The 26,307-nt window shown below is 38.3% G+C and overlaps 2 protein-coding genes across 20 annotated transcripts in view; one reads left to right on the top strand and one right to left on the bottom strand.

Moving 5' to 3' along the window:
• LOC310894858 (vasoactive intestinal polypeptide receptor 1-like) overlaps positions 1–20,013 on the top strand; it is a 39,480-nt gene extending 19,467 nt beyond the window's left edge. The window contains exons 7-13 of one of the 2 annotated variants that reach the window (XM_083825487.1): positions 343–496; positions 2,477–2,537; positions 5,620–5,683; positions 6,538–6,629; positions 7,075–7,204; positions 8,435–8,476; positions 9,796–20,013. In XM_083825487.1, coding sequence (XP_083681613.1) covers positions 343–496; positions 2,477–2,537; positions 5,620–5,683; positions 6,538–6,629; positions 7,075–7,204; positions 8,435–8,476; positions 9,796–9,984 — 732 coding nt within the window. In that variant the 3' untranslated portion in view covers positions 9,985–20,013. Of the gene's footprint in view, positions 1–342; positions 497–2,476; positions 2,538–5,619; positions 5,690–6,537; positions 6,630–7,074; positions 7,205–8,434; positions 8,477–9,795 lie in introns of both variants that reach the window. The other variant, XM_083825486.1, reaches the window with a different exon arrangement.
• Positions 17,259–26,307, bottom strand: part of ADCYAP1R1 (ADCYAP receptor type I) — a 343,361-nt gene continuing 334,312 nt past the window's right edge. For 13 of the 18 annotated variants that reach the window (XM_083825483.1, XM_083825479.1, XM_083825478.1 and 10 more), the window contains one exon: positions 17,259–25,139. In XM_083825483.1, coding sequence (XP_083681609.1) covers positions 24,930–25,139 — 210 coding nt within the window. In that variant the 3' untranslated portion in view covers positions 17,259–24,929. The remainder of the gene's footprint in view (positions 25,140–26,307) is intronic. The other 5 variants (XM_083825476.1, XM_083825470.1, XM_083825485.1 and 2 more) reach the window with 1 other exon arrangement.

The raw sequence follows: 26,307 nt of genomic DNA, 5'->3' as shown, positions 1-26,307 counted from the left end.
GGTTTGCAAGAATTGAAATCTTAAAGCAATCAATACCGCACAAACAAAAAGACCAAGTGCTATGGGTTACATTACTTCCAGATTTGGTATATAAGGTACAGCCTTGTTGACCCTAATGGAGCTGTTTCAATTTCTACCACAAATTCTATAAGAGGGGCCCAATGTTTTCTTTTCAAAAAACAGAAAGTTAACTGAAATGATGGAATCCCAAACCTGCTGAAACCTTGTATTAATTTCCTCATTTTTGTCTGGCAAAATTGATTATTTCCTTATACTTGTAGAGAATCCAAACCCAATGGAGAGTAGACCTAATAAGTTTTTTTTATTCCTCTGCATTTCCAGGTTGCTTGTAAAGCTGCTGTAGCATTCTTCCAGTTCAGTATTTTAGCCAATTTCTTCTGGCTTCTTATAGAAGGGATATACCTGCAAACACTGCTTTTGCTGACCTTTGTTTCAGACAAGCAATATGTATGGTGGTTCATATTTGCTGGCTGGGGTTAGTACTCTTTTCCACTTTGTGTTGTTTAGTATTTCCATTTGCTTTTAGAACTAAACAAAATATTCTGAGATTTCCTTTGATAATTTCCTTTGATGAAAGGTGCCTTTTCATGCAGTAGTACTACATCAAAACCATACCATTATTCTGCCTTTCTTCTTATCTTGGTAGATTTTTCACCATTTAAAACTTTGAAGGAGAGGGTAGAACAGAATATTAGAAGCACTTGGATATGCCTACTCGAAAGACAGCAGCACTCCTGTTTATGACTGGAATTAATTTCATGCAACTACAGTCATTTAAAAGTTAATCATCTAATCTAAACTATCTCTCCAGGTTTTTCCTGCAGCAGTAGAATGAGGTAGTCATGCTGTGGTAATGATTAATCCAGTCTTCAAACAGATGACTAATGTGCCTGGATAATATCCTGAAAACATCTTGTCTTCCTCCACTGACTAAAGAAATTTGAGTGACTAACTTTAAGTTGACATTTTGCTTTTGATAGGCAGAAATAGATATCTGAGATCGCATGAGTTCGGGTCTAGGAATCAAAAATTCTATTTATTTATTTTTCCAAAGACATTCTCTGTCTTTAAGGAATCTTTTGAGTTTATACAACAATTAAAAATATCTCCCATTATCAGAATATGTGCATGTAATGCATAAAATTTCTTTCACTGCAGAGAATTGTTTATTTTGACTCTCAGATATTCTTGTATTTCACCTTGGCTATTCTAAAATTGAGGTGCTTGAATTGAGTGGTTACATAACACTTTTGGATTAGAAGTAAAATCCAAATTCTTTTAAAGTAGATAGCAATTTTGCCTTCATGTTCAGATTCTTAAACTTTATTTATGCAACTAAAATTTTTAAAATCTGAATTTTATAAAGAGGATGCCAATTTGGAGACATTTCAATTATGATTTCCAGAAACTAAACACGTAGGTCTTGATTGATCACAGCTAACTTGAGATAACAAAAGAAACACCTCAACTGATATTGTAGTAATACTCAGGTAATATGGATATATATTTTTTCCCTTCATTAATTAAAAAGTCAGCTTAAACTGAATATTATCGCTTTGTAAAAGCTTTGAGCAAAAGTTAGGAATGACAACTTCTGAACCTTTTCTACAGATTCTATATGATACTTAAATAGACATTATCTATATTTCATTTGTTTTATCAGTGTGAATGTCACCTTGTTTTGATTAGAGTCTCTTTTGTGGCAGGTTTGAAAGGCACCTAGTCTTTGGAAATCCACTGATGGAAAGCAAAAGAAATTGCTAGTTTAAAGACCTGTTACAAAGTAAATAAATAAATCAAATAAATAAATAAATAATAATTATTATGAAAAAATGTAAATAGTTATTCACTAACAAATGCAGAAGGATAAGCAATGGCAAAGACTGAAAAGAAATCATGAATCTTAGCTAATCTTAGCTAATAATCTATTAGCACATTTTTTCATGGAATGCTTACCAGTTGACTGTTTTACAAGGATTGGTAGAGGCTTGTCAGGAAAAGATAAAAAAAAAGAAAAATAAAGAAAAAAGAAAGAAAGAAAGAAACAAGCAAACAAAAAAACACATAAATTCTTCCAGCTAGTGTACAAAGTATTGTGTTCTGACCATTATTCACAAGACAAAATAGCTCTAGCTCGATAAACGATTCTTTCAGCTGCACATCTGCTCGTAATTTATATCCAAACCTACAAGTAATCCTAGCTGTTATTTTTGAAAACATAGTTTCACAGCATCCCCTATTTTTTTTCATTTTTGTTTCATTTTCCTATTCTTTTTTTTTTTTCCCTCTGTACTGAGAGTTAAGTTCTTCCATAAAGTCATTTCAAGATTGTCTATCCCATTGTCTGAAATTTAATGTGCATCCAATCTGCTGTACTGTGAAACTTCTTGCAATAAAGTTTCCATGGGACATGGCATTAAACAAATTATATTGTTTTCTACGTTGATCTGTCCAGGAGCTCCCACTGCTGTGATGTTTACTTGGGTCCTCACAAGAATACATCAACAAAATACTGGGTAAGTCAGAGCTTGGGTAAGGAAGCCAAGGTCAACCTATTTTATATTATATTTTGGTTTATTAACAGGGAAAAAAATAGAAATTAAAAACAGATAAACAAAAATATTGTTCCAAAGTCACGCCTCCAATCATAAAACTTCATAAAAAAGTGAGAAAATAATTTTCAGTCTTCTGATTTTGATGCGCATATACTGAGTACTAAAATTTGGAAATGCCATAGTAAGAATTAAAATTTCATTAGTTTTCTAATCCTCAATTCTTGAAATAATTTGTTTAAGAAAACCAATACTTCTGTTTAAAAACAGCCATTTATATCTAGCTCTAATCTTTTCAAACCTGTACCTTGAAAACAAAGACATTATTATGTCTTGCTAGGTAGTTTCATGTGTTATTTTCATCCCTTTCTTTGAATCTTTATATACATATATAATTTTATTATTCTTTATCTTTTAGTATGAGAGTCAGTTATAAAGCAGAAGATTGTTTACTAAGGGTTGCCCTGAAAGCCTTCAGGTCATTTCACATGGATGATAAGTTTGAAAAGATGTTATTTTATACCTACCTCCTCAGGACCCGCTTAAATAGTGTAGAAACAATAAGTATTACAGTCCACCACTTTGGTACATCCTATTTTCCTCTTTTTGTATTACTGCAGTATATCTGTAGTAGACGTTCTCTACTGTAGTGTTTCATAAGTGAAAGTAGTCTACCTTTCCAAAGCATGTACTTTTTTTTTTGTAGCCAGAAAAGGTGCAAGGAGGATTTCATTTCTTCTCCTTTCCTGCTGCTCCCCTTCCAACGAATCGTAGAACACTTTCGGGTGGAAGGGACCTTCAGGATTATCTAATTCCAAACCCCGTGCCATGGGTAGGGACACCTCCCACCAGACTAGGTTGACCAAAGCCCCATCCAGCTTGGCTTTGAACACGTTCAGGGATGGGGCATCTGTGGCTTTTCTAGGCAACTTGTGCCAGTGCCTCACCTCCCTCTAAGTAAAAAAATTCTTCCTTATATCTAATATACCCTCTTTTAGTTTAAAGCTGCTACTGCTTACTCAGTCACTACACTTCCTGACAGAATCCCTCTCCAGCTTTCCTATAGGCCCCCTTTAGGTACTGGAAGGCTAGTATAAGGCCTCCCGAAGCCTTTTCTTCTCCAGGCTGAACAACCCCAACTCCCTCAGCCTGTCTCCATAGCAGAGATGCTCCAGCGTCTGAGTATCCTCGTGACCTCTTCTGGACTTGCTCTAACAGGTCCCTGTCCTTGTGTTGGGAGCCCCAGAGCTGAGTGCAGGGCTCCAGGTAGGGTCTCATGGGAGCAGAGCAGAGGGGGACAATCTGCTCCCTCACCCTGCTGGCCATGCTGCTTTTGCTGCAGCTCAGGATATGGTTGGCTTTCTGCAAGCGCACGTTGCCAGCTCATGTTGATCTTCCCATTCATCAACACCCCCATGTCCTTCTCATCAGGGCTGCTCTCAATCCATTCTCTGCCCAGCCTGTATTTGTGCTCAGGATTGCCCTGGCCTGTGTCCTTGACCTTGTGCTTGACCTTGTTGAACCTCATGAGGTTTGCACAGGCCCACCTCTCAAGCCTGTCCAGGTCCCTCTAGATGGCATCCCTTCCCTCCAACGTGTTGAACACACCATAAAGCTTGGTGTCATCATCAAACTTGCTGAGGGTGCACTTGATCCCAATGTCCATGTAACCTACAAAGATGTTAAACAACGCTGATCCCAGTAGCAACCCCAGAGGAACACCATTCATTACTAATATCCGCTAGGGCACTGGGCTGTTGACTACAACTCTTTTGAGTATGACCATCCAGCCAATTCCTTACCCACCGAGTAGTCCATCTGTCAAATCCAGGTCTCGCCAATTTAGAGACATGGATATCAGTCAGGAAATAAAAGTGATATATAAAAGTACTTTTCTGCAAGCAGGATATTCATTAAAAAATATATAGTCTCAGGTGAAATTTATAAATAATTTAGGCTGAAAAATAAAAACCCCAGCCCAGATGCCAGAATGGCCAGAGTATTGGGTTTATTTCTTGAATCTATAACAGAAGAAACTGGCACAAGATACTCCAGTTATAAAGAAAGCTCAGGGAAAGATGGATGAATGAGAGTTCTGACAAGTTCTCACAGGGTTAAAGAGGGGGCTGAAGGCTGAAGAGTGTCTGAACTTTGGATGCTCTTCCAGCAAAGGGTCTACCCACTCAGTTTACTTGTCTGATATATATTTTTGGTGCCTACTTTAAGGTAAGGTGAATCATACCCTGTTGCACTGATCACCTTTGCAAAGGAACTGTAGTGGAATAGCTCCAATGAAGACATTTAAAGAGTCAGATGTATCTCATTGCAGATTGCTACATTTGTTTGCTCCTTTGATATTAGATATATAAGCAAACCACAGTATCAGAACCACTCTTTTTTTGCCTAATATCTAAGAGGGAAACCCATGTCCTTCAGATGCAGCTGGTCTGAACTCATGTTGCAAAGGAATACCTTACACTCAGACATGCAGCCAAGTGTTTTGTGTGACAAAACTGGAAGAGAAAATAAACGAAGGAGAATGAGAAAACCTAGCATGTACGGAACTTGACTGAAAGGAGGAAAAATGGAATGTTATTCATGCTAATTACATTAACAGCCTCCAAACAAAGACCAAAAGCCTGTTCTGCTCGCTGCCTTCAGGATACCTTCGCTAGAGGTCTAGATTTTTTGTCTGCTTCTCTTATGACACCAAAATCCTTATATTCCTGGAGGTATAGCAGTTTAGTGGCTAATCTGTACTCTGTAAAACTCTGTTTTTCAACAGGAGAGTGGGAAAGAAGCCTGAAAATATAAATGTGTATTTCTTGACTTCACTTTAGTTCTGCAGCCCTTGGCTCTTACTGAATAGAATTCCTTTAAATTGGGCTGTACAGAATTTATGGGGGAGGTATTGGGGAAGAAGTAGTAGCAGAGGCCTTTGAATAGCCCTTTAGAGATGTCTGTCACCTCCCTATTCAGTGACAAACAAAGTTTGGAAAAGCTCACATGGTATAGATAATATTTCTGTTTTTGTTTGCTGTTTCAGATGTTGGGATGACGATGAAAATGGAGTAGTGTTATGGATCATCAAAGGCCCCATTCTGCTAACTGTATTAGTATGATTTGCATTTTTTTCTTGAGCATCTTTTGAAATCTGACAGATATGTTAGTGTTTTCTTTCAGTAAGGTGCAAAAAAAAAGCACAATAGCACATGCTATGTTTGATTTCTTTTGAATTTCAAATAATTGAAAATTATTGTACAGTATGTAACTTTTTTTTTTTTTTTTCCAAAATCTCTTAATCACAGTCTAAAGGGTAAATCATATATTTTCAAGAGTCAGGCTAGGACGTTATAGAATCACTTTTCCACAGACAATCCGTATACCATGTTCTTATCTGTGTCTCTGTAATCCATTCCTGAAGAAAGGCAAACCATACTGGCAAGAACTCCTAGATAATATGAAGCTGGCTTAATTCAAGAAATACGTCTAGGTCATTTTGTCTGGTATATTTTTACAATGAGTTGCTAGGATGTAAACTTAAGACAAAAATTCTCTTATGCACAGATTCATTCTATCTAAATTCAGAAAGCAAAGAATATGTCATTTATGACTGTTATAATCCCAGTTATTAATGATGAATGGAACTGGATGGACTATTTAAACCACAGAAGATCATCTGTGTGTTGACAGTGAATACAATGAGTTAATATCAGACATATAATGACATTCAGATATGTAGGACTAAATTCACTCAGCAAAACTCTGAGCATATCTTTACATATAATAATATATTGGTGGGAAAAAATGAATATTTCTAATGTTACTCATTTGATCTGAGAGCAAATCTCCACTGGTTTATATCAGTGCAATTCTAATTATGGGAGATTCTTAGTTCATTTGTATCAACTGAAGATACTTCCTGATTTGTAATAAATTTACAGATTCTGTCTTGTCTTTTCAGATTAACTTCATTATATTTATTAATGTGATCAGAATTCTAGTTCACAAATTGAAATCTCAAGACGGAGGAGGGAGCCATTCAAGCCACTTTGTGTAAGTATTGCAGGGTCTTTTGAAGTTGACCAGTTTTAGTTGTTCTAAGAAATTGTTTTACAGACAGGACCACAAAATGTTCCACTCGTTACTATACATAGAGAGATGTCCCCAGCAGAAATAACAAAGTAAACTGGTCTTTGTATCCCACACTTTTGTGTAATTGAGATTGGTCTCAGGAGGTAATTTGGTGCCTCAACCCTTGCATACATAGCAGGGAGAAGACCCTTAAAGGTCAGTCTGGAAAACTTGCATGCTGATTCATCTTTGCTGACCAGATGTTGACAGTGAGACTGGCAGAAAGTAATCTTTCCACAACTTCATTGGATGTAGTTGCCTCCATTCTGGACTTCTCCTCTATAGTAAAAGTTGTTCCAACATATAATGGTCATCACTAATTCTGTATTTCTAACAGTGCCTTGTTCTTTAATTCTTGGTTTTCCAGGAGACTTGCTAAATCCACATTACTCTTGATCCCACTCTTTGGAGTGCACTATATTGTATTTGCATTTTTCCCAGAAAGCACTGGTCTGGAAGCTCGCCTTTACATTGAGCTAGGCTTGGGATCCTTTCAGGTAAGCTGAACAAAAAGTTTGAGTCCTAAGAGGTTGGGGCTGAAACACCCCACTCTTGGGAGTTTTACATTTTTGTTTAGTTATTACAACAGGTGTTAATAATGTGTCTAAATTCAACGCACACATTCTATTTTACTCCTGCACAAGCTCCTTCTGTTGTTTGTTCCACTATCTTATTATTTAAAATCCAATGCTAGTCTTGAGTTCTGACTCAGACTTTATATTAAAAATCACAAAAAAGCACATCTACATTTTTTGAATAACAATGACTGAGTGCCATGAAGATCAGTCTATGGATTAAGAAGAACTGACTGAAACTTAATTCCACATGTAATAAAGGTGATGATAAGAGAATTGAAAAAATAATGATAATATATAGCAACCTGTTCTGCCCTTATGCTTCAGCAGTAGTAAATCCATCATCTTAATACTTCTTTGCTTCTTTTATTTGCTATAACACTGTTCAGAATGATATCGTGGCTTTTGAGGGCCAGGGACTGGCAAACATCTGAGGTCTTTTTCTTCCTCTTTCATCTGTACCCCACCATCTTTTGGCCTAAGCCAAATCTGTGCCATGGACCATGTTAACATTTTAACAAGGTGGAGAAGCAAGGGCCAGTGTTCAGGGCTGTGCTTTGTTCAGTTTATAAATGAAGATGTAGTGTATCACTGTCTAGTGATACACACACTGCCTGTGTTAGCACAGTCTGTGAAAAGGTTTGGGTGTGGGCTGACTAACATTTACCCAAAAATGTCTGACTGCAGGTCTGGGTGAATATGAACCCAAGACCTTTCCCAATAGATTCTTTGGACACAGACATCCTCTTGTGAGTGAAAGAAGATAATTTAGAAGAAAACATGCAAACCAAGAACAGGTCCTCACCAACTTTATTCACTAGTGAAAATATAGCCTTGAACAAGATGAAGGTCCCTACTACTTTATTTGAGGAAGAATTTGTTTGTAGGATACAGTGAACAGTGATTTAGTCCTTAGTGCCTCCATGCAAAGACAGTGATGTATATAAAGTGCCACCAGTCCACTGAGACATTGATTCCAAATTTGAAAACCCATTAAATAGTTCCACATCACCTAAATCCAAATGGAACAATGGAAAAAATATTTTTGCTGTCTTACCTGAAGTTTGAATAAAAGATGATTTTTTTTTCCCTGTTTCTATGCTTCAAATCCTGATGGCTGATTTTTTCCCCTCTCTATTCTCCCTGTCCTAGGGTTTTGTTGTTGCACTTCTATATTGTTTCTCAAATGCAGAGGTGAGTAGCAAGTATATAAGATTATCAAAACCTTTGAAACTCATGGGCCTCTCTTGTTTTTCATTTTTCCTGTTTCCAGAATTGATCTGAGCTTTGATCTATTCCTGAACACATGAAATACCCCTATCTCTTTTTCCCTTGGTACCTTTGTTGACTTTATTTGTATTCATATAATTCTGACAGGACACAGATTAAGCTTTGAAGCAGTGACCCTTTACAAATGGTTGGTGACTTTTCTGTCAGGGGATATTTTTTCTGCTTTATGTCTGATAGCTATCATGATGATGTCTCAGTGGAAAGCTTGTAACATTGTACTTTCTTTAGGTTTGTTTTCTCCTGGTGTGTTTTCCCTTTCCCTTTCCCTTTCCCTTTCCCTTTCCCTTTCCCTTTCCCTTTCCCTTTCCCTTTCCCTTTCCCTTTCCCTTTCCCTTTCCCTTTCCCTTTCCCTTTCCCTTTCCCTTTCCCTTTCCCTTTCCCTTTCCCTTTCCCTTTCCCTTTCCCTTTCCCTTTCCCTTTCCTTTCCCCTTCCCCTTCCCCTTCCCCTTCCCCTTCCCCTTCCCCTTCCCCTTCCCCTTCCCCTTCCCCTTCCCCTTCCCCTTCCCCTTCCCCTTCCCCTTCCCCTTCCCCTTCCCCTTCCCCTTTTCCCTTTTCCCTTTTCCCTTTTCCCTTTTCCCTCCTCCAGCACAGCCTGTATGATTTCATCAGTTTTACTCAAGCACTTCCTTTCCTGTTTTTGCCGCATTCTTAGAATTTGGATAAAATCCCTATAGTACATTTTACAGAGCTTTACCATTTTAAAAACAACTTCCCACAGAAAGAAGGAGATTTGTCTGGATTTCCCTGTATAAACAGTGTAATGTAATGTAATATATATCCAAGTTGGTTCAGTATCTTCCCAAATCAGTAAGAGGTCTGTAAGAGGGATTTCAATATGGATAAGCTGAAAGCCTGGAGAAGGACCTTGTAAGGTCTTATTATACACTGCAGGTCACAACAAGGAGGCACAGATTTGGTATGAGGAAAAATATGTGTAATAATAATAATAATAAAGCGGAAATATTTATGTGGTAGAAATACAACAATAAATAAAGAAACTACAGTAGCTCACTTCCTTGTCATCCTCTGAATTCTGGAAATTGTTTATTTTTCAGTGTGAATGGGTGTATGATTTAATTCCACCCAAAAATGTGCTAAGGCTTAATCTTGATTGATTTGGGTGTATCCAGGCCTAGCAGTCACATAGAAATTTTGGCATATTTTATCTTCAATGACCACTAAGTCTTTATTTTCTGTTTGCTTTTATAATTCCTTTTCCGTAGGTTCAAAGTGAACTCAAGAAACAACTGTGCAAGTGGCAGTATCAAGAATACCTGAGCTTCACACACAAACATGGGACTATGTCCAGAGAAAACAGTCCAGTCAACTATGTTACTCAGTTATCATTGCTTGAAAAAATCAGTCCGAAAAGGAAAATGTCTGCATACCAGAATGGTGTGACTTCTGTCTGAGTTTATCTAACAGGCTGAGCTGCTGTAACCTTGTAGCATACTACCTAAAATATAGACAGTTGGGATTCTTTATGGCTTTTCGTAGTGTCAACAGACTTCTGAGAATTTCTTGTCCTGAACATGAGCTGCTTTTCTCAACTGGTACAGATTAGTATCACAACTCCGTCTTTTTCTCACCTCAACCACACATAATCCACTTTTTTGTTCATTGTTATTGTTGTGAAATGACAGATCTTCAGGTCTTGTGCATCATCGGGTTAGCACTCAAATCAAAGGAGCTACATTCATTTTTCCCAGGTCCAGCATGTCTGTCACATCTTTGCCAGTGTTTCCTGAAATTTCAGTTTGGAAGAGCACTATAATTAATCTTCATTTGAAAGAGTCACAGAGTGTCAAAAGCTTGTGATAATAATTAGTGATTTTTTACTAACTATTTTGAGGCAACTTCAGCTAACTTGATGGAATTATGCACTGACAAGTGTTAAGCACCTATCTAAGGAGCAGTAAGCTCCTTTGAAAGGAATCTCAAGGTGTTGCAAGAGTGATGCAAAAATGACTGAGTTACATTATCTGCTTGTTTTTTTGTTTGATTTTGTTATTGTTGTTTTTGTTTTTTTGTTTGGTTGTTGTTTTTGTTTTTTGCATGCCTGTACAATGGAGACAACATTAAGTCAGGCCAGAGGACTCAAGATGGCCTTTTCTCATCCATGGGAAAACATGCAGTAGCTGAGCATTAGGAAGATTATGCATGTACAAATGAAGAACATACAGCAAACACAATGCAATATCCCAGCTGGGCTTTCTTAAACTCAGAATAATTTACAAACTGAGTCTTCTTAGTGACCAGACACTGGTCCATGTGTAGCTGGAACAGAACTTCTATTGCAATATCCTTGAAGGTTAGCTGGATCCATCAATTAAATCCACAGTTAAACTGTGCTTTTGTGATTTTTGCTGATCTCTCTTTCAGGATGAACTCTGTGATTGCACTCTGTTGATTTCAGTCCTGCCCACCATTTCTCAGCTCATTACCACTCCAGTGAAGAATGTGTCAGAGGTCAGAAGTGAAACAGAGTATGGCCTGGTAAAACACAGCAAACTAATCCTGTACTTACATCACTTCTTTGGGCGGCCTTTCTCTTTCTTTGGGATTGAATTGGCCTCTACATCAAACTCTCCAAAAAACAGTGCATGTACACAAGGCACGTGAAACATAGCTGTAGTTCATTTCAAAATGGGACCATTCCCAGAAGGACCTGTATCCAGACAGGATGCACTTCTAGAGACTATAGCCATTTAAGTACACCCTGGAATTTCTGTGAACTGGAATATCAGTTTAGCTTAAAAAAGTAGAGCTCTGGTCCCTCATTTTGTTGAACTCTTGGTTAATTGTTTAAGTAAGGTGATATTTGACTTTGTGGGAACCTCTTTGTTGATTTTACGTGCATCATCTCTAGACTTATTATTACAGCAGAGATGCATTGTCCAGGTTTCTATACTCATAATTGAGATCACTCCTTTACTGATCAGACGTTTACTCCATTTGTCCCAATGAATCACATGCCCTATACAAGGTGTTATCTTGTCTATTCTGACCACCTTATTAGTTTTCCTTGCAAAAGTAATCCTTGCTCATGTGTTGTGTGTTGCCTAGCATAGTGATTTGAACACATTTGTGTGATGTACATCTATAAAATGTAAGTGATAACTAAAACTGTTGTGTTTGTAATTTTTAAACGTTTTATGTCAGTTTGGATATTTCCTTTGAGACTTTATCAAAAAATGACAGTCTTATAATTGTGTTTGTTATGGATACAGTTTTGAAGCCAATGAATATGTATGATTATGATCTCTTTACCCAAGAGGACATTTACATTACAGGAACTTCTACCTGTGGCTTGAGTTAATGCCTCACTCCTCTTTCAAGACACCATCACCAAGACACAGCTTTGTAGTAGCCTGCTTCTATAACTTTAAGAGAAAAGATCATTTGTTCAGATATTTGGCTACTCATGAATGTTTTCTTGAGGAAATAATTAAACAGTGTTGAGTTATATAATATATGAAGGAGTTGACAGATAATTTCCTTTCATCTATCTTTGGAGGGAACAAATTGGAGTGATCCTGCTGTTGTCTGACCTGAGAATGTTTCCTAAACAAACAAACAAACAAACAAACAAAAACAAACAAAAGACTGGCCTGAGGCTTTATGTTTTGAACATACTACCATATTTTCTCTTACACCTTTCTTCATGGTTTATTTGGTGCATATATCAGCCATCTTGTGTTACACAGCAATTTCCACTTCCCATCTGTGCCCCCAGGATGGCCTAAGTTTGACTTTAAGGCCACCTATCTCACTACATGTCCTTTGATTTTATTACTGGGAAGCTTCTTTACTGGACCCAGGATCCAAGGAAAGGAGCAATGATGACAAAGAGTGGTGGTAGGTACATCATGAAGGATCTTTCCATCACTCATCCAGTGTTCAGCAGCATAAAATTCAAAATATCCAGCAATGCCTCTGTTCTTGTCAGACTTCACAAACTGTTTTGTGCCCATCTACTGTCACCATTCACACTCGGATTGCATTATCTCCTTGGATAACCACTCCTACCTTAGCCTCCTTCCAGACGCCCTCATATCCCACCTCACAGTGATCCAACAAAATAGCTCAAATGTTCTCCAGCAACCTTAGCAATATGCCAGCCACCTGTTCTGCCTGGGCCTTGTCCAGAATGTCCCTGCATCCCTCCTTTATGCTTTTGACATTTCCAAGTCTTATACTTTTCAATCATTTTGATCAAGCTGTGTAAGCCGTAAGCTGGAATTGAGGGCTATATAAAGTTATTCTGCACATATAAAAACATTGTTTGCATAATTTGTATAAAGGGCACACGGAACAACCTGATGATGAGGTTAATAACCCTGGGGAGAGCAAAAGTTTCTTGGATAAAGATTTTGCGTGGGCACTGAGAAGGCTGCTTCATGGCACATGTAAGGACATGATGGTGTATGGAGGAAAAGGAATGTGTTAAGGATATACTGCTCCTTTCCAGGCCTTTGAAGGCAGCAAAGGCGTTGTCACAAAGGATGCCTAGAAGTGCTGTGCCGTTTGTGTGAAGGCACTGCCATCTTGTGGTACATGGTGTGTGCTGGGCATGCTGCTGCCCTGTCTGGAAGTTCACAGAACAGCCATAAAGCATGCTGAAGCATTGCTCACTGTTCACAGCTATCCTAACTAGCTGAGGATCTGAGATGTACCCTCTCCCAAGTGAGATTTATATGATTACCAAGAGACATGTGCAATATACCATTTAGTATATCAGCTAGGAAAAGCTGTTTTCTCTTCCTCTAATTCTCTGTTATCTTTCACATAGTTTAACTCTCTACATATTATTTTAAAATCCATTTCTAAACTACACAAACTCGTAGAAAGATTAAAAACAATTGTTTCAGCTGTTTCTCTCGATGATGTTGATTAGGTGATTGAAACTTCTCAGTAAGAGTAGTTTGTTAACTCTTACTGTCTTTTTTTTTTTTTTTCTCCCGAAAGCTTTACTGAGTGGATTCCAGATTAAAAGAAAACCCTCCAGCCTGCTCTGGCAATGCTGAACAATGCTGACCTTTCCCAAGGTTGCATATTCTATGCACAGTTGGATTTTCAGAATAGTTCAGAGAAATAGTAGAAGATATTAAACCAAACCAAACCAACCAAACAAAAAACAAGAACAACAAGAACAACAAGAACAAGAAGAACAGCAACAACAACAACAAAAAAAAAAAAAAAGGACTGAAAAACATGAAGTCTGATTATTTTCAGAAAAAGGCTGAACTGAGGAACTGGAGCCTGTAACATATGGTACTAGAGTATTTATGAGGGTACATACAACTTATCCTGGGATCATAGGCAGCTCTGTCACTATATGAGAGGGGTGTACAGAATGGAGATTACTCAAGTGTATCATTTAAAGCTGTTTGGTATAAACTAAGGTTGGATGTCTAAGCCAGTGAAAGTATTAGCAGTACAGTTAGTGAAATCCTTGAGCTGCACAGCTCTCCCTGAAGTAAGCACCTATATTTGGCCAACTATAGAGTTGTCTAAACATGATTAACTATTAATCTGGGGTTGGATTTTATAAACATAGTTATCAAATGTTATTGGGACATCCAAAACATCTGCGCTGTCCTGGAGATATGATTCAGGTTTTTGTATACTTACACTCATCTGGAGACCAAGGAGTACTCCACGCTGTACCTGAAATGACACTATTTAATCTAAGCAACCAATTCCTTCCCTGGGTCTTTATTATTCATAATGAAAGTTTAGCCCACACATAGCCCACATATACGTGCCTTCTTTTTCCCTTATTCCTACTTCATGAGATAAACTCAACCCTGTATGTAAAGTCTATTAAAGGAGTGTCGTAGCCTCCTTGTATACAGGCTACCTATGTGATTACACCAGCAGCATCTTATGACTTTCTTTTAATCTTCTAAAATGCTGTACAAAAATGACTCCCGTCCAAAAAAATCACTCTCAGGCCAAGTTATGTGAGTGGGCAATGTTGGTTAAACCCACACCCTTGTAAGGCTGAGATTAAAAACAGGTGTGAGAGGAGTCAATACCAGATAATGGGTGAGTGACTAAATCCTGAGTTGCCAAAATTGGTCAAGGTTTTTGGAAATTCAGTATTCATTTATTGCGCAACTATTGGAACAATTCAGATACAATTTGATGACTCTGTTCCACTAGAAACAAGTTGCCAGAAATAGTGTTTTGGTAAAGTTAGAGACCCTACTTGTAAGTCTTGATGATATTGGTTTAAAAGTTGTGTTAAAATCCATTTGAACTAGACAGTGAGAATTTTTTGAGGTTGTTCTCTTTGGTATTTTGACAGATCTAGTAAATGAAAGTTTCTCAGTGTCTGATTCTTGTAGCAAATGTGTTAGTGTGGTACTGCGTCTTTAAAGTTATGGATATTTACCACAAGACTTTTACAGAAAGCTGAAATACATTTGTATGCGCCTTTTCTTTCTCTGTTTCTTAACTACAAAAGAAGCCTAAAACATCTGCTCAGACTAGACATGTAACCTTTAGAAATAAAGTCTTTTCCAGATTCCCTCTTCCACATTTGCTAAACTCCCTGTTTAGTAGGACAGTGACTGATGCAGCTCTTCAGCGTGTGGTAGAAAGGGCGGACGCATCATCTGCATCATCGTACAACCAAAATAAGGGGTTGATGCTGGCCCAGCTCACCTAGTAAATCCCCAAGTGGATTGTCACAAAGATATTCACAGCGATACAGAAAAATAATATCCCACACATCTGCACTGGGGACTCCCCCAACCTGACCATGGACCCATGTACTGAGTTTACGTAGCAAGGTTTTGGTGGTGGGAGGCTGCAGGTGTGGCCTGTGAGAAGAATCCAAAAGCTGCCCCATTTTATATAAGGGCCAGTTTCAGCCATCTCCAAAGGGACCCACCGCTGGCCAGAGCTGAGCCAGTAAGTGATACTGTTAGTGCCTCTGGGAGAGCAGATTTAAGGAAGGGAAACAAACAAACAAACAAACTGCTGCACAACAGCAGCTGGGAGAGTGAGGAGTGAGAAGCAGCCCTACAGCCCCCAAGGCGAGTGCAGCAGGAGGGCAGGAGGTGCTCCAGGCACACAGCACAATTCCCCTGCGGCCTGTGGAGAGGCCCCTGGTGGAGCAGGCTGTCCCCCTGCAGCCCACGGGTCCCACACGGAGCAGATCTCCACGCTGCAGCCCGTGGAGGAGCCCCCGGTGGAGCAGGTGGATGTGGCCTGGAGGAGGCTGCGGCCCACGGAGAGCCCCCGCAGGAGCAGGCCCCGGGCCGGAGCTGCAGCCATGGAGAGGAGCCCCCGCAGGAGCAGGGGGTCTGGGGGGAGCTGCCGCCCGTGGGGGACCCGTGCTGGAGCAGTTTGCTCCTGGGGGACGGACCCCGTGGGACGGAGCCGTGTGGGAGCAGGTCTTGAAGAGCTGCTGCCTGTGGGCAGCCCCCGCAGGCTCAGTTGGGGAAGGACGGCATCCCGTGGGAGGGACCCCGCGTGGAGCGTGAGGGAGCGGCGGAGACGAAGAAGCATCAGGGACTGACTGCAGCCCCCATTTCTTTGTGCTGCTCATGGGGAGGAAGGAGAAGAGGGTGGATGAGGGGGAAGGTGTTTTTGGTTTGTCTTTTTTTCTTGTTGATTCTCACCGCTCTAGCTTGTTAGTAATAGGTAATAAATTTTGTTAATCTCCCTATGCTGAGTCTGTTTTGCCTGTGACGATAACTTGAGTGATCTCCCTGTCCTTATCTCAGTCCTTGACCCTTTGCATCATATTTTCTCCCTCTTTCCCTCTGAGGAGGGGGAATGAGAGAGTGGTTGTGGTGGAGCTCAGCTGCCCAGCTGGGTAAAACCACCACAGCCCAGTATCCCATTTCATCCCAGTTCCTATTGTAACACTATAGGATGCTGATCTCCAACTCCACCACAGCCCTGCCCCACCACTGGTCCTGTTGAAATAGGCTGACATCATGACCTCGTCTCGGACCTGTTGTGCACCTACCTTGTCACCATGATCTTGCCTAATGATCCATGATCACACATCCATGGGGGATAGACAAAGAGTTACAGAAGCTGAAGCTGAGGAAAAAGATGGGAGAAGACTCATAAATAGATCATCTAGCGCAGAGTCCTCTGTAATAATAGGGTGAATGTCCATGATCTTTTAAAAATGACCCTGACAAAAATCTTGAGGCTTGCTTTGACTGGAAAAGAAATGAAACCCCAAAGCGTGTCAGATATGATAGAGACCAGTGGTTTTCCAGCTTTGCCAAATGGCAATGCTTTTGTTTGAGAAAAAACAATTTTTCTTTTCCTCTTTAGATTCCTTAGAAATAATCCACGGGCCCAAAAGCACCTGTGGATTAAAGTTTAGAACAACAGGTGTTATTAGTTACAAGAGAGTGTGTTGCTTTGTTGCATTATTTTTATTTTTTGACAATATCAGACTATATTCACTCTTGATACTTATGTGGTGGGCTAAACACCTTCTTAGCATTACTCCGCTGGTTGATGGTGAAGGACAAATGTGCATGGCCCACTAATAGCAAAGACTTCATGCCTCATTACTCCAGGGCTGACTTTGCCAAGTATAATTCAGGGACTCCTTTCCATGAGTAAGCTAATGTTTTTAAGCCCCCCCAGACTCCATCCCGACTGTTTGGATAGAAATATGCTACCCTGTAACTTCACAGACAAAAAGTTCTCTTTGTTGTCATTTTATATCAGAATGGACTTATACAAAATGGTAATACATTTTTTGTGTCATCTACAGCAGTCTACATGTTAAAAACAATTTCTTAGAACACAAAAATTGTTACAAAGCAGCAATTGATGTATGTTTTTCCACCTCATAACAAAGCTGAATAACCTCAGATCCCATTATTAGTTAAACCAGTTTTGACCAAAAAAAGCCCAGTATTAGAACCAACAGGCCAGGCCAGTAGGTTTGTACCTTGACACAGTCAAAAGCCAAAATACAGCTTTCCATATGATAACTTGGTATATCTCTTCTCAGAGCTATAGCATGTTGCATCACCGCTAAATGGACAAAAAGAAGGGAATGAGAATGAACACATAAACTATTAGTTTTTACAGATTACACTGCTACATGAAGGCCTCTTCAGACTTTTCTGCAAGGACACACTCCATTGGAAAAGGCATATCCAGAAGTTTGTAGTTTCAGACACTAAAGAGTGTCATATCACACAACATCATATCACAGAGTAATTCTTTACGTGGATGAATTCCCCAGAAGAAAACCAATGGGAAATTGTGATATTAATCATAAGAAAGTGAAATGACCATGAAGTTTAAAGCATTTTTTTTTGAGCTCTGCTGGTGTGTTTCCATACATAAAGTACAATGTGTATTTAGCTGAACTTTACTCTTTAGTACAGATGTGCATGGAGCTTAACATCAGAGCATCATTAACTATTCCTTCATGCTCCATATCTTCCCAACTTTACTCTTAAATGCAATTCTGAACAGGTTGCATGTTTCTGACTCCTAAAAGCAGAGGATAAAATGCTAACTTTTTTTCACTGTGTGTGTACTACGTACCATGGTTTGTTTCTAGACAGAGAAGTGCTTATCACACGTACACAATCTGGTGGAGAGAACAAGACCTCCTGAAAACTGCACTCAGTGAGAGCTACCAAGCCTTTATCAGGCACGCATCTCCCCCAAATCTGCTTGATAGCATCCGACAGAAGCCAACCTCAAGATTTTCAAGAGCGTTATTCCTCACCATACAGGAAACAGAATAACAGTGACTAAGCACAGATCCTAGGGGAAAGACATATAGACTTTCACAGTACAGATATCAGTCTCTGATCTGGTCAGACTTCCTGGTGGAAAGAAACAGATACTTGCGAAGTATGAATCATGTCACCCTTGAGTAGACATCAAAGATATGTTTGATGCTCTTACTCTAAAATCTCTCATTTCTCTCTGGTGGCTACAGCCAGAACAACTTGATCAGAGGAAGACTACTTCACTGTCAGTGGTGACGTGGATGTCATAAGCTACCTTAGTGACATAAGATCTTTCCCAGGACTTTCCTATGAGCCAGAATCCTTAATGCTGAAAATGCTTGATGTTGAAAGGGACACAGATGTGTAATATAGCCTAAGGAGCTATAACCTCTGGAGCCTGTCTAAACAGCTTTGCAGTTATAGCTATGGAGATATAGTTGTGCTTTTTTTTTTTTTTTTTTTTTTTTTTTTTTCTTTCACGGGATCTCTTATAAGCCCTAATTAAAACCCACAGATCTAGGTTTTAGGACATACTTTGGAAATCAGGTAAAATCAGATATTTGGTTGTATCTTTGCATTATGTACACCTCTAAAGTTGTTCCACCTCAGGAATCCAACAGACATCACTCTCACATAGACATAGTCTAGCTACCCAAATGTAGATAAGCTTAGTTTATCTCAGTGAGTGAGTTTATTTCAGGTTCCTGGAAATCCACACAGAGATCACAGATATCACATATGAGCTATAAGAGACACCGATCTTGTCTGACAGCTGGAAGTCAAGCAGGATCCCATGTATCCTGCTCTAATTGTCTTTACTACTTTATCTTGCTTCCCTTAGAACTTCCAGGCTATAACAGATCTCCTAGGGTCACATTTATTTTTCTGCAGCACCAGGCAGAAGATGATTTTAAATATCCAACATTTCTCTGGAAGCTTTGTTCATAAGAGCAAATCCCTGGATAAAAAAAATAAATGTGAAATCACGTAACCAAACTAGGGTGGACAATTTTATTTTGTTGAGCTTTCTAGGTAGATCCACTGTATTTGGAAACTGTAAAGATTAACTTTGATATTTGGATCCTGTACTTTGTTGTGTAAGAGTTCACAGAACTTCACAGCAGCAGCGAAATCACAGTTTGCATGTTTATGTTGATGCTGAGGACACAGCGACTTCTCTTGGTGTACAGCACTCGTTCCACCTGCATTTTCTCAAACCAGTCATTCACTATGAAAAGACTACAAAGAGACCTGGTTACACTTCTCTTTCATCCCGGCCTTACTGCAATACACAGATACTCCTCAAGATTAGAGTTAGTTAACTGTGGCCATGCTCTCCTCACCAGCTCCTCTCCACCACTGCTTGTGGATGCTGGATGGGAGGCATTGAGGAGTTAATCAACGATTGAATGGACCTGTCTATGTACAGAACGCTGAGAAACTAATACAGACAAGAAGATTGTCCTGGGAAAATACATAATAATAAATACATAATAATAACTCACCAGCAGCTTTTCGCAGCTGTTTTTCAACTTTTTTTTTTTTTTTTTTTTTGGTCTGTGGGAGACTTCACACAAAAAAAAGCCCTTCAGAAACCTTGCACACATTTATAGTTATATACAATGTATTAATTTAGTTTCCTTAATTATCTTCCATGGACACTTCATAAATAGTTTATGTGCTCTGAAGTCTCCACTGACCACAGGTTAAAAAACACTGACATAAACGATTCTCTCTGAAACACTACTGAAAAATAATTTAAACCAAGAAGGTAAACAAAGTCAATTAAATGAATGTTTGTTTGTTTGTTTGTTTTAATAAATTATAATTTTGCATTTCTTTCATTGCCACTGTTTATTAAAGTCACTATAGAATTATTTTCTCTTTCCTGCACTGTCTTTAATTTCTATGCCTAATTTCTGGCAGGGCTGGTCTGGAATGGTAATGTAAATTTAGGTACCTGCATGGTTCACAGGCCAAGCTTTGAACTTTGAAGTCAGTCAGGATTTAGTAGCAGTCAGATGCATGAACCTAACAAACTGACACAATTAGTATATTTTTGCCCATTAAATGGGGATTTCATGCAATATCTTGTCTGAATGAGTTTCCTACCCTTCTGGAAATAGCAGAAATACAGCTCCTCTTACAAAATTGTAACTGAAACTACAAAAGGAGAAGATTGAGAAAGTGTCTGACTTTATATTTGACTGAAAACGAAAGTGCTCAAAAACTAAATTTCATTTGTACCCTTTCAAGAACTAGAATTTTTTCTATTAGCTTTTTTTTATTGTTAGTTTTCTTTTGCAAGCTGCTTGGCATGTCACTTCTGTTTAATTTTCCTGCTGTACTCAATCTCTTTCCTTCATTTGTGTTAGCCTTGTGGTTGCCATACTTGGTTCTTTTTGTTGTAATGATGAACAGCTGCTGAAAAGGTGGAACACGATACCAAACAAAGTGTCTGAATTTAACTTTCAGTTTAACTGTTCTCATCTCTCTCCCTTCCCCCATCATCCCATTTTAACACCTGGTTTTCAAATATAAGTACTTAAATGAAGCAGAGCAACCTGGGCATATTTCTTCTACAAAATAAAAACACACACAACTGAACACAATACAGGTGAAGGTAAAAACATTTGAGGTCACCAGGCAACAATGAAACAACCCTTGTCCTTCTGAAATATATATCTTAGTTTTCATTTGGCGATGTTAATAGTTCTGTCATACCAATAATCCACATCAAAAAGTCAATAATAAAACGGTAGTTAGGTACAGTAAATGCTCACAAAAGATGCAGTACAGTAGGTTTTTGAACACTTACAAGAAAAAAAAAACTAAGAAAATTAGATTAGAAATACATTATGCACATGGTAGAAAAGATGGCTCAAGGAGCACTGCACACTTTTGTTTTCCTTTTAATTAAACAGTTTTAATAACATAGTCTTTCTAGCTCCAAAATATATTTCACAGTGAAAAATCAAACAAAGCACTATTACACTGAATTGATATTTACACACACCTAGAAGCAAACCACTTTTTGGTTTCTTCCATCCTGAAACAAATAGAAATGACAGCCACTGTGAGTGGTGGCCATGCATGTCCAGTATCTTCAGCTTACATTCAACATAAAGATTTCTGAGACAGTTATTTGTGCGATGGCATCAGAATCTGTTTTAGTTTACTATATACACCTGAAATCTGATCTTTCCAGTAACACTGAGAAAGTCAGAATGACTAAGGAAAAAAAAACAAAAAACAAACAAACAAAAAAAAACACAACAACTTTGCAAGTGTGTCAGCACTCACAATAAAAAAAAATAATAGAAGGGGTTCCTTGTATAATATAACATATATTAGATATGTAGAGATATACCATTTCTTCTAGTAAATTCAGTGCTGGTGAAAGGTACTGTAGACTTCAATTTGTCCATTGAACAGTAAACACATGGACTGCAAAAGTAGAAATTTCCCCTTCAATGCCCTCTAACTTGCCTTGCTCCAGAGCATTGTCTCTGGAGTATACGGGGCAAGTCCATGTCTTCATGACTATTTAGTCCTTAGCCTCTCTTGCTGAGAATGCCTAAAAAATAGTATTAATAATACTGCGCTGAGGCACAAATCCAGAACCAAAGTGAAGTGGCTTTGTTCTAACAATAACAATGGTTTTCTGTATTGATTCTAACACAGCTGAGGACCTGGTCTCTACAGGGCATGATTGGAGGGTAGTTTTGGTGTTGTGGACACTTGCCCATGAGGCACTGGAAAAAGATCCACCAACTCAAATTGCAGAGCACTGTAAGACAGCTAAGAAAACAACAGAACGTGAAAGTAAGCTTAGAAAAAGCCTTGACCAAAAAAAAGATCCAAACATCTTCCTGCTCTGGACTGAAACATGGCATAAAGTCTCCAACCAGAGGCAGTTAATCAACACTTTTTTTTTTTCCCCCAAAGGTTCTAATTTATTAATGCTTGAAAATTGGCTACCAGCTATTCATGCAAAATATACTTTTAGATTTTTTTTAATAATACACTTACAGTATTGTCAATATAATACCTTGTGAAAGCCCATACTACAGAAAATACAAAACTAAATGATATCTGTTCATCTAATATTAGATAATTTCATTTAAAAAAAGGTTTAAGTATTCATTTACCTGATAGATCTGACTCACCTCATCTCCCTCTGTCTTTCTGGTCTGCAAATAGTATGGTTCCTCGGAAAACTTTATAAAATAGCTTTTACCAACATCTAATGAGATAAGAAATTCTAATCTATCAGTTAAAAATACTTCAGTGATTTTTGCAGAGTCTGGAAGAGGGGGACAAATTCTGCTCTCAGAGCAGTAAACCAGTGCTGAAGACTTGCAAACAAGGTGTCTGGATCATGTAACTCCCATTTAAGGTACTGTAGTATAATTTGAGTGATATAAACCTCTTTGCTGGTCCTCTGTACAAGGGTAGATTTAACCTGACTGGGGCATAAGTGTCTCATATGAGCACGATCCTGTATGATATGAAATCAATCTTAACATTTCCCTCTGTTTAGAGTGATTTTTACATTCATTTACACTGCTACAACCGAGAGCAGAGTATGTCCCATAAAGCACTACGTAAAAGTTAAGTATTACAATTAATACTTCTTTCACAACTTTCTGACCCTTTTTCCTTTTAAAAATAAGGAAACTAGTGTTATTTTAAAAAATTTATACCTAAAATGACATTTTTTTTCCTAAACTAACAAAAACCAGTGAAATTAAAAGCTCGGCTGACACTAAAATTCTGAATCATTCACTTTTCTTTTTCCTTTTTTTTTTTTTTTAATTTATGATCAAGTCAACTAACAACAAAGAACAAGCCTGAATTTTAAATTTCCTGGTTACTATTAGTTTCAGTTTATAGCTTCACATTTAGAATGTCATTTTCATATTTTTTTTAATATATGCACACACATACACACACATACATATATATTTTTAGATATATATATGTATATCAGTTCATAAATCCAAAATGAAGTGAGAGCTAGTATGATCATCAAAGCCTTTATGTATAAAGACTTTTAAAAATTGACATCATTGACATTTGACTGAAGTAGATGTGTACCAGTCGTGGCTTTAACTACAAGGCAAGGTTGGAAAGAATGTTTTAGTTTCTTTCAAAAAACCAACCAACCAAACAAACAAAAAAAACCACAACACCAAAACCAAACCAAACCAAACCAAAACCAACCAACCAAACAAAACCAGTAAGAACATCAGTATTTAATCAAAAGGATTATCCAAAGAGAGAGAAAAACACCAGGTGTGGGAAGTCATCCAAAGTCTTTATCTTTTCCTTCTATAGCATCTTATTGTTCAGTTTGGTTGCTCACCAAATGCAGCTGACTTTTACTTTCCAAAGCGATCATGCCAGATCTCTCTTGTGCCTCTTGCTCTGGCAGGGAAGAGTCATAATACACAGAAGTCAACCAGGTTGCAAAGGCACCACATTGTATATGACAGCACTACCCCAAAACATGCTGTGTTTGGGCGCAGGTGCAGGAGGTTCAAGGTTATCTGGAGGGAAACACCATCTTGGAACTGACTTTTGCTTTTAAGGTGGGAAGGAGGAGACAGTTATTTCTATTATTCAAAGAATCCAATCAATCAATCAACTCCCAATCAATCAATGCCAAAAATATAGATATATCTTAACTACATGGCCCTTTTAGAAAATTCACAGCTTAGCTAGAACATAAAGCATTCTCAGAAGTGTCCCTGGGTATGGCAAAACACAGCTGATCCCATCTCTATTGCCTGGCGTCCCCCAGCTGACTGATGATAGCTATGCAGCTTCATATTGGCACAGCATTTTCTTTAAGTCCACTGGTACATCTGACTAGATTCAACCATGAAGTTAATTTCCTGGAGTTCTTCCTGAACCTGCTGGTATGATCAACCCATGTTAGCTCCATCCTAAGACTCAAAAAAGAAACACTGGAAATTCACATGCCAAAAGACAGGGACAGGGTAAGATACGTTTGACAAGTATAAAAAAAAATAAATCCAAAACAAAATGAAAACCAAATTGAAAAATTACAGTGTTCATGTCCATTCACAGATTAGTATCGGTTTGGCAACCAAGAATCACAACTGCACAGCAATTACTTGTTACTTTTGACTGACAACAGATTACTTGCAGATGCTCTGAAATGTAAATCATTGAGCAGGTGGGCTTGGCCTATTTTTAACTTTTAAATATTTAACCATCAATGGCCTTGAGTACAGTTGTGTATTTACAGTGATTTTTAAAAAGTTATATATATACACTTCATTTGCTTTTTCACCTCTACAACCATCAAAGACATTTTGGAGGAAAGGAAAGGAAAAAGGGAAGGAAAAATGAAGGGAAGGGAAGAAAAAGGAAAGGAAAGGAAAGGAAAGGAAAGGAAAGGAAAGGAAAGGAAAGGAAAGGAAAGGAAAGGAAAGGAAAGGAAAGGAAAGGAAAGGAAAGGAAAGGAAAGGAAAGGAAAGGAAAGGAAAGGAAAGGAAAGGAAACCTATACCACCAGCAAAACTATGTTTATTTGTTTTCTTTTTAAAGGGGTGGTTTTTGGTTTGCTTGTTTATTGATTTGTTTTCCTTAGCTGCTCATGTCGCTAGATTCTCCGCATTTATGCTGGACATCCGAATCTGAGAGCTGCTCTTGCTCAGAATGGAGAGTTGTGTCCCCCCGTTCACTCCGCTGCTCGCTAGAGAAGGATGACGATGTTTGAAATCCACAGCAAAATACCGGTTGACTTTCCAGCTCCTCCATTTTCTCTTTATTTCTGATTGCACCTTTAGGGAGAAACTTCAAAAGGTCATTTTTTATGTACTTAGCCGCTCGAGGACATGCTGACAAATTATCAAGCTTAGAAAAAAATAAAAAGGAAAAAAAAATGACAGAACAATTTTAATGGCAATAAAAACTCCTTACTTCATCTGAGGTGACTTCTGTGTGTATGAAGAATGCCAGGCATGCAGTGGGAACAACAGCCTGGATTCGGTGTCTCTGACTACAGATAACTTAGGATCAGCCCAGAGAAAACTTCGCCTTCTGCTTTCAGCTCACCTCTCAGTAGACAACAGTTCTTGCATCCATGTACATCTATGACACCTTCCTTTCCCATGACCTTTTCTCATGGGCAGAGTAAATCACCCATAGCAAAGCAATACCTGGTCAGAAGTCCAATTAGAAAATGAACAACGATGAAGTTTTCCCTGTTTTCACCGTTACAGTTGCCGTGCTTAAAAATACTATAGAACGAAATTGGCCAATATAAACTAGTGTAACCCCACTGAATGAAACCAAGATAGAGTGTTTGGGGTATGATTCATCAATTCATCTTTTTTATTGTTTATTTATTTATTTGGATAGTCAGAAGTTAGAAGTTTAAGTGAGGAACTAATCTTTTTATAGTCAGGTTAACAGACATCTGTGGAAGATTCATTTAACCTGTACCCACTGTTGAGTACGACAGAGAACCTTATAGAAGTTTTTTTTTTTTTTTTTTTGGTGTGTTTTGTTTTTGTTTTTGTTTTCCCTCTAGGTTAACAGCCCACAGTTACCCCAGTTATTTGTTGAGTATTTCAACACTTAAGCACACTTGAATGTCATTCTACAACTTTAATCTTTCCTAGGCCTCTAGGCCTTCAATATTGAGTAGAACTGTATTAAAGATAAGAGTGATCTTACTTTACTACTGAAAGCAGTAAAAAACTATATTAAAACTACATTATCCTGTACTTGCAGGTAAAGGATTTGTCAGGTGACACAAAGTTGCCCAATCTTCATCTTGTGAGAAGTCTGAGTGATTTACTAACTTGGCCTGACTGGTCAGGATTCATTCCTCATAGTACTGGCCACTCAAATAAGATTCCTAAATTAGGAACCTTCTTTCTTATGGATATTTTTATAGTTAATCGGATGATACAGGTAACTGCAGAGAATGAGTCAGATTAGCTAAGGTCTGAGTCTC

This window comes from Anser anser (genome assembly GCF_964211835.1).
Source record: "Anser anser genome assembly, chromosome: 2".
NCBI lineage: Eukaryota > Metazoa > Chordata > Aves > Anseriformes > Anatidae > Anser > Anser anser.
This window is presented reverse-complemented; position numbering and strand designations above follow the sequence as displayed.